Consider the following 10,472-nt stretch of genomic DNA (forward strand, 5'->3'; position numbering starts at 1 on the left):
TTTATTTCACAAACTATTGCTTCACCCTTTCTTCTGCTTGCATGTTTGTCATGATTTCATTATTTCTCTTTTCAGGAAGACGGACAAAAGAGTGATTATTGTTCTGCAAGGTATGTTTCTGAACTCTTCACCTAGAACCATGAACTGACTGACTGACTGACTGACCGACCGACCGACCGACCGACCGACTGACTGACTGACTGTCATGCAAGTGCAGTGAGTTCTGGTAACCTAATGATTATCTTGAGCATACAATGTTAGCTAACGTGCTGCAAACAAGTTGGTTATTCATGATGGCTAACGTACTTTAGAGAAGATGGTTCCGTTCCTGAGATGTATGAAGGATGAAAGATTGAAAGAAACAGTTCGCATAACATGAATAAATTCCTACCTTACTGCGATGATCAACCCAGTGTCAAATGTACTGAGGTGTCGAAGTATGAAGTCGTCGTGAAATATGGTGTGCTGGAAACATTTCATCAACATCATCATCATCATCATCATCATCATCATCAACATCATCATCACCATCAACCTATTTGATGTCCACTGCAGGAAGAAACTTTTATGAAATAGCAAAAGACTGGCGACATTGCGGCGGTTAGCTGGGAATAACGGATATGTTAGTTTTCATTGAATTACTCGTGGTACGGTTATATTGAGAAGGAATGAAACGAGTACAATAAATAATAAGATTAACGCTACTAGGATCCCATATTGCAGGTGCATATACATGTTTCGAGCGTATTAGAGCCTTGTAAAGCTTAGTGTTGAAGTAAACGGTACTTAGGAAAATTGCGCCATAAGTACCCTAGCATCGCATTAGCATTGTTAATGACGTATTTTATATTGTTACGCGTAGCTGGAGCCCAATACTATATACAAATCACTTACAGGGAAGGATAGAAAGGAAGCTAAAGAAAGACCAAAATGGCGACGCTATATCAAGCGGGCCCACGTCGTCTTATTCATCCTCAGTGCAGCCTCACTGTGGCGGCTGTTCCGTAGCATCACCCCCGGCAGTAGAAGCAACGTCCCGGTGCTTAATCTACACATCCGCGGTGAAAGGTGTCTGGTATCGCTTCAGTCTCGCCACGTGAACGATGTCACTTGCAGCCGACAATGACGCTGACAGGTCGGCGGGCATGACTTTATACGTGACATCGGTCACGTGTCGCACCACACGGTATGGGGCAGTGTAGCGCGACAGCAGCTTTTCTGAAAGGCCCACACGTCGAATGGGTGACCAGAGAAGCACCAGAGAACACGGAGTAAAGTGCACGTCGCGATGGTGGCAATCATAGAGGTGTCTCTGATGCTCCTGTGAGGCCTCGAGACGGGTGCGGGCGAGCTGGCGCGCGTGGTCGGCGTGTGCGATCGCGTCGCGGGCGTATTCAGTCGTTGAACGTGTGGCCGAGGGCAACAAAGTGTCCAAGGGCAACGCGGGTTCGCGGCCATATAGGAGATAGAATGGTGAATAGCCGGTGGTGTCGTGACGTGATGAATTATACGCGAACGTCACACATGGTAAGTGAAGAGCCCAGTCGTGGTGGTCGGTCACAACGTACATTGAAAGCATGTCGATGATGGTCCGGTTGAGGCGCTCCGTGAGGCCGTTGTTCTGTGGGTGGTAGGACGTGCTGAACTTGTGCTTTGTCGAGCAGAGGCGGAGGATGTCCTGGACGACTGCCGACAGAAAGCTGCGACCACGGTCAGTGAGTAAGTGGCGTGGAGCACCGTGCACTAAAATGATGTCATAGAGCAGAAAGTCAGCAACGTCAGTAGCACAACTTGTCGGAAGGGCTCTGGTGATTGCATACCGCGTCGCATACACAGTAGCGACGGCGACCCATTTATTTTCGGAGCCCGAGAAAGGAAACGTGTAACATAGCAGCGGCAGCGTAGCTGCCGTCATGTAAGAAGGGAGACGTTGACGACCCAGTGGTTAGCCGAGAACAACGCACAGGTGTTTAATGCACGTATATATAAAGCGAAAGGTGAAAGGGAAAAGGAGGAGTGAACATAGAAAAAGAACTTGGCGCCTGCGCATTGACAGCGCGCACATGACGCGGCGGTTTGATACCATGTTTTACAACATTTCTTCCCTCTTAAAAACGCTGCACTGGTTTGCGGGATCTTGTGGAGCGTCGAACAGGTTGCATGGGTACTTGGTCTGCCCCGGATGCCACGAGTGGTGGAACAGGTATCTGGTGGTCCAGGTCTCGAAACGCTTCCTGGGGTGAAGATTCTCCCGCGTCTTCGGGGCTCGCGGATGGCTCTTGGCAGAGTGGCGGTGCGCTCTGAGTACGGTCTCTGCTGATCAAGCCTGGGTCGGTTCCTGGTGGTTCATCTGGAGACGATTCAGTGCGGGTGCGCACTTGGTCGATGTGACGCCGCACGATTGCTTGAGGAGTCTCCACTGTGATCATCCGTCCTCCCGATGTCGCTGTTACCCGTCCTGGTATCCATTTACCATTTGACCCGTAGTTGCGGACATGTACACTACAGTCCGTTGGAGGCAACCACTCGTCGTTTTCCTTTTTAGAATTAGACACAGTCGCCGCAGGGAAGCAGGTGTCCAGGCGCGATCGTATCTGGTACCCCAGCAGCATTTCCGATGGCGACTTTCCGGTTTTCTGGGGAGTCCTTCTGTAATTAAGCAAAAAACGTGTAAGGTTATGCTCCAGCTTTCCGCGTCGCATCTTCCGGAGACCATCCTTGATTGTCCGTGCTGCCCTCTCCGCCGCTCCGTTTGATTGCGGGTGATAGGGTGCGGTTCTTAGGTGTGTAATGTTGTTCCTGTCAGCAAACGTTGCAAATTCCTGGCTGGTGAACTGAGTTCCATTGTCAGATACGAGGGTTCTTGGTACCCCGAAATGGCTAAATATATCCCGCAGGCAGTCAATGGTGGTTGTCGAAGTAGCCTGGTTCAGCGTCACTGCTTCTATCCACTTAGTGTGGGAATCTACTACCACGAGAACCATTTTACCTTCTATTGGTCCTGCAAAGTCGACGTGAACCCGCGACCATCTCTCCTGCGTTTGAGGCCAACTTAACGGCGGGGCCGCTGGTGGCATAGGCAAATTGGCAATGCAGTTCTCGCATTGAGCTGCCGTGCGCTCTACTTCGCGGTCTATTCCTGGCCACCAAAACAAGGACCGCGCAACTGTTTTCATTGCCGAGGACCCCTGATGCGTTTCATGCAATAATTGTAGCAAGCGCTTACGCGCTGCGACAGGTATGACGACACGGTGTCCCCAATAGACGAGATCGTGTGCCAGAGATAGCTATAACTTGCGATCAGCAAAGGGAGCCAAGGAAGGGTCAAGTCGTTCTGCGCCTTTCGGCCACCCGTGTAACACGTTTTGCTTTGCGCGAGCTAAGGTTGAGTCATTGGCGGTCAGCTCCTTCAGCTCACGTGTTGTGACTATCCCTTCATCTAGACTTTTCAAACAAAATACGTACTCTTCAGGGTCAGGTTCCGTGACGAGATCGGAGCCCTGCAGAGGCAGTCTGCTCAGTGCATCCGCATTCAGTAGCAGCCTTCCCGGAGCATATTCGAGCTTGTAACGGTAGCCTCCCAGGTAGAGGGCCCAGCGTTGGATGCGAGCTGCAGCCATGGCAGGCGTCTGGCGGTCGGGCCTCAGCAGTCCTAGAAGTGGCTGGTGGTCGCTAACGAGGACGAACTCTCGACCTAAAAGGTAATCCCGGAACTTAGTCACCCCAAAAACAAGTGCCAGTGCTTCACGTTCCAATTGAGAATAATTTCTTTCGGCTTTTGTCAGGGTTCGGGAACGGAACCCGACTGGTCTGTTGGTGCTTCCAATTGTGTGAAAAAGAACAGCGCCTATACCACGAGCGGATGCGTCACATTCCAACTTCAGTTTCCTCGATGGATCAAAATGCACAAGTACCTCGGCGTCCTTTAAGATGATGCTTTGCCTTCCGAAATGCAGATTCCTGTGATAACTTCCACTGCCAGCGTGCGTTTTTTTCTAGCAACTGGTACAATGGGAACAGTGTATCGGACATATTCGGCAAAAACTTTGAATAGAACGAGATCATACCAAGGAACGAACGCAGCTCACTTAGGTTTTGGGGACTAGGGGCATTCATGATAGCATCTACATTTTTCTCAGTTGGGTGAAGGCCGGTACGATCAATACGATGCCCAAGATAAGCGACAGATGGCTGGCTAAATTTACACTTATCGTATCTGAGCTTCACACCGTGTTCTCTGAACCGTTCTAACACCATTTGCAATCGAGCTCCGCAGTCTTCAACCCTTTCCGCGACTAGAACATCATCCAAGTAAGCCTGAACGCCAGGTAACCCAGATAGTATGGTATCAAGTTTTCTTTGGAAAATTGCGGGAGCCGAGGAAATGCCGAACGGAAGCCTATTGTAACAAAACAGGCCTTTGTGAGTGTTGATAACGCAAAGCTTCCGAGAGTCCTCGTCCAAAAGCACCTGGTTATAAGCATCCCGCAAGTCGAGCGTACTGAACAACTGGCCTCCTCCTAATGACGCAAAGATATCTTGAATTACCGGAAGTGGGTATACTGCTCCGTGGCGCAAGCAGGATTTAGAGTAGCTTTAAAATCACCGCAAATTCTGACCGAGCCATCTTTCTTCAGAACGGGTACAATGGGCCTCACCCAATTCGAATGCTTGACTGGCGATATTACACCCAGCGACACTAACCGGTCAAGTTCTTGCGATACCTTGTCACGTAGAGCATATGGAATAGGTCTCGCCTTACAGAATTTGGGAACAGCGTCGCCCTTCAGCAGGAGGCTGGCTGGTGGTCCCTTGATCAACCCCAAAGTTTCTGAGAAAACGTCCTGGTATGTGTCGCAGATGGCATGGATCCTGTGACAGTCCACTTGATCCGCCGTGGCCTCGCCTTCACCCGTCACTTGTAGTACCGGAACGCCCGCTTGTTCCAGGAGCATTAGCAGATCTCGGCCGCACAAGCTTGGTCCGGGGCAGTCTAGCACTACATGGGCAGAGTTAACGGAAATATCGCGGTATTTCACACAAAGTTGAAGCTCGCCCACCACCGGTAATCTTCTATTGTAGCAGGATAGCTTCACGTGTGAAGGTTTCAAGCTTGGCCAGCATTTGTGATGTTTATCAAAAAGCTGTCGCGATATTACGCACACCGGGGAACCAGTATCTACTTCCATGGATAAATCCACGCCTCCCCAACTAAACGTACGCCTAATTGGTGGCTGAAGAGCATTCTTTCGTGCTGACGCCAACGTCCAGATGTGCGCACTATCGCTGTTGTCCTCTTCTGAAACGGCGTCTTCCACCGCCAAGGCTTTCGCGTGATGGACTCTCCGATTGCTGGGAACACCGTTACCATTGCGGCTGCGACACATTTTTGCCAAGTGACCCCTCTGACCAAAAGAGTAACATAGGGCTTTAGCCCATCGACAGCTGTTGCTGTCGTGTCTAAAACTGCCACACCTTCCGCACTCCAGTCGCCCTGCGCTTTCCGTGCTTGATCTCGGTGGTAGCTTGCGATGTGCTTCCACTTTAAGCACAGGCGGTACGTCTACGGACATTGTCCTGGCGTCTTTTTCGGCAGTTTCAGCGGCTATTGCTATCGACTCCGCTTCCTCTAGCGTTAATTCCTTCTTTGACAGAAGTTGCTTTTGCACGGCCTTTGAACGCACGCCACAGACAATTCTGTCACGAAGTAGCCTGCTCAGCGAGTCGCCAAAATTACAGCTGTCTGCTATGCGCCGAATTGCAACGAAAAAATCATGAATGGATTCATTCTCCTGCTGACAGCGGTTGAAAAACTGGAAACTTTCAGCGATTTCGTTGCGTTTTGGGTCATAGTGGTCATTTAACACCCTGACTACTTCGTCATAGCTTAGGGCATTGGGCTTTGCAGGTGCTATCCTTCCCATTAGGATTTGGATCGTTAACGTGCTAAGTGCAGCCACTAGAAGTGCCCTCTTCTTAGTAGAATCCAAAATGGCATTAGCTTCAAAATACGCTTCCACTTCGATGAGGTAAGGCTTCCACTTATCTGCGACGTCGTCGAAGTTCGGAAGCATGTGGGAGGCCATCGTGGTCAGCGGTACGGCTGTCTGCGGGTACTTAGCGTCGGGTTCTACCTTGACTGCGTGGGTGTCTTCCTGGCTCGTCGCCACTGTAACATAGCAGCGGCAGCGTAGCTGCCGTCATGTAAGAAGGGAGACGTTGACGACCCAGTGGTTAGCCGAGAACAACGCACAGGTGTTTAATGCACGTATATATAAAGCGAAAGGGGAAAGGGAAAAGGAGGAGTGAACATAGAAAAAGAACTTGGCGCCTGCGCATTGACAGCGCGCACATGACGCGGCGGTTTGATACCATGTTTTACAACAAAACGGTTCAAGAAGGTCTACACCAACACGGAAAAAGGGTTCCGGTGAGATGTCAATCGGCTGGAGACATCCAGCTGGACGTGCGGAGGACTTTTTCCGACGCTGACAGGGCTCACAAGCAGCATCGTAGCGCCGCATGGAGCGGGCGAGACCCGGCTTAAAGAATCGACGGCGTAGACGGTCGTATGTGCGCGAGACGTCCAAGTGTCCAGCCAAGGGAGCGTCGTGAAGTTGTTGGAGGACAGTCGAACGCAGGTGTGACGGAATTACGAGCAGAAGGTCAAGGCCATGTGGATCGAGATTGCGGCGGTATAATGTCCCCTCCTTAAGGAGAAACATCCGGGGAGGGGCGTCGCCAGGCGTTGACTCTAGATGGTCGATGAGGGCTCATAATGAAGGATCGCGGCGTTGCTCGTGGCCGATTTCAAGCAACTGGGAGACAGAGAAAACGCAAGCGATGGCGTCCGCATCAGCCGGTTCGTCGACGTGGTTCGTCGACGTGGTTTGTTGACGGGACAAACAATCGGCATCCTGGTGCAAGCGTCCCTTCTTATATACCACGGAGAAGGTATATTCTTGCAGGCGCAATGCCCAGCGAGCGAGTCGTCCCGTGGGGTCTTTGAGTGAGGATAGCCAGCAGAGCGCGTGGTGATCAGTGATGACACAGAAGGGGCGTCCGTACAAGTAGGGACGAAACTTCGTAACAGCCCACACAAGACCGAGGCACTCGCGCTCTGTGATTGAATAAGTCGGCTGGCATAGGCTATAACGCGGTCATTTCCACGTTGGCGTTGTGCTAACACTGCTCCTATGCCTTGACCAGTGGCGTCAGCTCGAACTTCCGTTGAGGGAGACGGGTCAATGTGGGCCAGAATCGGAGGCGTGGTAAGGAGAGTAGTGAGCTGCGAAAAAGATGCGGCATGGTCAGGTCTCCAAGAAATAGGGGCGTCTTTCTTCAAGAGGTCGGTAAGGGGGCGTGCGATAGTCGCAAAATCGTTCACAAAGCGTCGGAAATATGAGCAGAGCCCTACGAAACTACGAAAGTCCTTGGTAGACTTCGGAACAGCAAAGTTCGTAACGGCGCGAATTTTGTCCGGATCAGGTCGCACGCCTCTGGCTTCCACGAGGTGTCCAAGGACGGTGCTTTGGCGGCCAGCGAAGTGACATTTTTACGAGTTCAACTGCAGACCGGCACGACGAAACACGTCAAGAATCGCTGAAAGACAGTCTAGATGCGTGTCAAATGTCGGCGAGTAAAGGATGACGTCGTCCAGATAGCACAAACAGGTGGACCACTTGAACCCGTGAAGCAAAGAGTCCATCATTCGTTCGAAGGTGGCGGGCGCATTGCAGAGACCGAAAGGCATCACCTTGAACTGATAAAGGCCGTCAGCGGTAATAAATGCAGTCTTATCTCGGTCCATGTCGTCGACGGATATCTGCCAGTAGCCGGACCGTAAGTCGATAGAAGAAAAATAGGTGGCACCATACAAGCAGTCTAGAGTGTCATCAATACGTGGCAAAGGGCACACGTCCTTCTTTGTGATTTTGTTCAGGTGGCAATAATCTACAAAAAAACGCCACGTTCCATCCTTCTTTTTGACAAGTACGACGGGAGAAGCCCAGGGACTTCGGGAAGGCTCGATAATGTCCTTTGCGAGCATCTTTTTGACTTCCTGATGGATAACAGCTCGTTCGGACGCAGAAACACGATATGGACGTCGGCGAATAGGGTTCGCATCGCCAGTGTTTATGCGATGGGTCACGATGGACGTTTGACCTAAGGGTCGATTGTCAAAGTCGAAAATGTCGTGATAGCCGTCAAGAACGCATCAAAGTGCTTCAGCTGAAACAGGTGTAAGGTCAGAGGAAACCATCTTCTCAATGTCGACGTCAGTACCGTGCGATGACGTCACGGTATGGGCTGAGCTGTGACGATCTTTCACTGTGAATGGCTCGATCTCATCATACTGCAAAGCGCTAATTATAGCCAATGAAATTCCCTGAGGTAGAACTTGCGCGGTTAGCGTGAAATTGACAAGGGGATGGCAGGTGCGGTTGCCAGTAATTGTCAGCACAGTGTGCGGCACGGTAACGCCATGTGTAAGTACAACTGCCGGAATTGGTGCGACCATGTAATTACCTTCAGGTACAGCTGGTGAGGACAACAAGTCGACGTGTGTCACAGATTGAGGCAGTAGGCGAATAAAATCCATGCAGCTCAAACGGCTTGGAGGCGGGTCCACAGGGCCGCCAAAAAGAGGCAAGTCAAGGCGAAGTGAGCCGGCCGAACAGTCAATGAGGGTCGAATGATTGGCAAGGAAATGCAGACAGAGAATGAGGTCGTGAGGGCAATGCTCGATGACGGTGAAGAGAACGACGGTTTGTCTCTCAGCAAGGTCAGTCGGGCAGAGCACATGCCAACAATAGTAACTGTCCCTCCGTCGGCGCCTTGTACAAATCGGTTTGGGGCGGGCGTCAGAACTTTCTTGAGCCGACGGCGAAGAGCAGCACTCATAATGGACACATGCACCCCGGTGTGAATGAACGCGCACACAGGAACATTGTCGACGAGAACGTCCAAAAGATTCTTGTTCGTGGGTAAGGTGAAGCGAGGATTTCGTGCCAATGTCGTCTTTGCAGCTTCACCTCCAGAAGCTGCACTGCCTAGTTTTCCGGTCGGGGGTGCGGCGAGTAGGTCGGAGAAGGAGCACGGCGTGACGGGGGCTAGCGAGATTGACGACGGGAGAGAGAAGGCGAGCGGGAGTAGCGGGGTCATGTCAGAGGTGTCGCATGGTCAGATGATGGAGCGGGCATAGAAGGGGCGAATGAAAAGGACGCGCTAGAGGGGCGAGGGTGGTAATCAGGAGAACAGCGCATCGGAGAAGTCCAGCGGCTGCGGCATTGGCAAGCGACATGTCCAATGCGTCGGCAATTAAAACATATCGGCCTGTCGTCCACTGTTTGCCATTCGGAGGGGTTGCGCTGTCCGTAAGAGGAGTAAGGAGAGCGCGGTGGGGACCTGCGTGGACAAAGCGGTTCCGAGCGTATGGAACGAATGGATTGCAGGCCGATGTTGGACAACTCTTGATGGAAGACGGCCTGGATCAAGGAGATTGTCACCGGAGAATGATCAGGTGACGGGAATGAAGGGGCCGCCGGTTGTGCCGCTTCGACCTCACGACGAATGATGCGGGTCAAGTTGTCACATCGCGACGGCTGGTGGAAGAGGTCGTCACAGGATGACGTAGCAGCTATGTTGGAAAGTCGCGTGATGTGCTGGGATACCCGGCGGCTTTTAGCATGCTAAAGACGGCGGCACTCCTTGAGGATCGCATCGATGCTGGTGACGTTCGTAAACACCAGTAAATTGAAGGCGTCGTCAGCAATGCCTTTGATGACGTGATTAACCTTATCGTCCTCAGACATGGTCGGGTCAGCCTTAGCACAAAGGGCCAAGACCTCGAGAATGTACGACACGTAGGACTCGGTCGACGTCTGTACGCGTGTGGCAAGGGCTTTCTTGGCATTGACTTGGCGACCGAACGGATTGCCAGAAAGGCCGCGGAGCTTCGCTTTGAAGAGATCCCAGCTCCAGATCTCCTCTTCGTGAGTCTGGAACCATGCAAGTGGAGCTCCGTCGAGGTAGAAAAGAACGTTCGCAAGCATAATAGTTGGATCCCACCTGTGACTGGTGCTGATACGTTCGTATAAGCGGAGCCAGTCGCCAACGTCAGGACTGCCGACTCTGTTGAAAACACCAGGATCTCGAGGGGGGGAAACGGCGACGTAGGTCTGGGCTGCAGGCGGAGACGGTTGCGTAGATGAAGTGCCGCCAGCAGGAGCCGAAATTCTTGTACTGTCGCCGTTGCGACCGCTGCAAAGCTCCATGACGGGTACGGGGAACGTTCACCTCCACCAACCTAATGCTACGCGTAGCTGGAGCCCAATACTATATACAAATTATTTACAGGGATGGGATGCTAACGGAAGGCCAAAATGGCGGCGGTATATCAAGCGGGCCCACGTCGCCTTCATACTCAGTGCAGCCTCACTGTGGCGGCTTTTCCGTAGCAATATTAATGG

The 10,472-nt window shown here is 51.8% G+C and overlaps 1 protein-coding gene across 3 annotated transcripts; it reads right to left on the reverse strand.

The window, feature by feature from the left end:
* Positions 1 to 1,945: 1,945 nt before the first annotated feature.
* On the reverse strand, positions 1,946 to 6,369 carry LOC139055898 (uncharacterized). Of its 3 annotated transcripts, none has more exons than XM_070533510.1 (3): positions 4,763 to 6,369; positions 3,466 to 3,694; positions 1,946 to 2,646 (listed from the first exon to the last, which is right to left on the reverse strand). In XM_070533510.1, exons 1-3 carry the CDS (start codon positions 6,084 to 6,086, stop codon positions 2,109 to 2,111), a joined length of 2,091 nt encoding a protein of 696 aa, XP_070389611.1. In that variant the 5' UTR covers positions 6,087 to 6,369; the 3' UTR covers positions 1,946 to 2,108. The 3 variants fall into 3 exon arrangements, with proteins under 3 accessions (XP_070389611.1, XP_070389610.1, XP_070389612.1); XM_070533509.1 differs by having other exon boundaries at positions 1,946 to 2,649; XM_070533511.1 differs by having other exon boundaries at positions 1,946 to 2,649; positions 4,705 to 6,369.
* Between the last annotated feature and the right edge of the window lie 4,103 nt (positions 6,370 to 10,472).

Source organism: Dermacentor albipictus, chromosome 2 (assembly GCF_038994185.2).
Source record: "Dermacentor albipictus isolate Rhodes 1998 colony chromosome 2, USDA_Dalb.pri_finalv2, whole genome shotgun sequence".
NCBI classification, from domain to species: Eukaryota; Metazoa; Arthropoda; class Arachnida; order Ixodida; family Ixodidae; genus Dermacentor; species Dermacentor albipictus.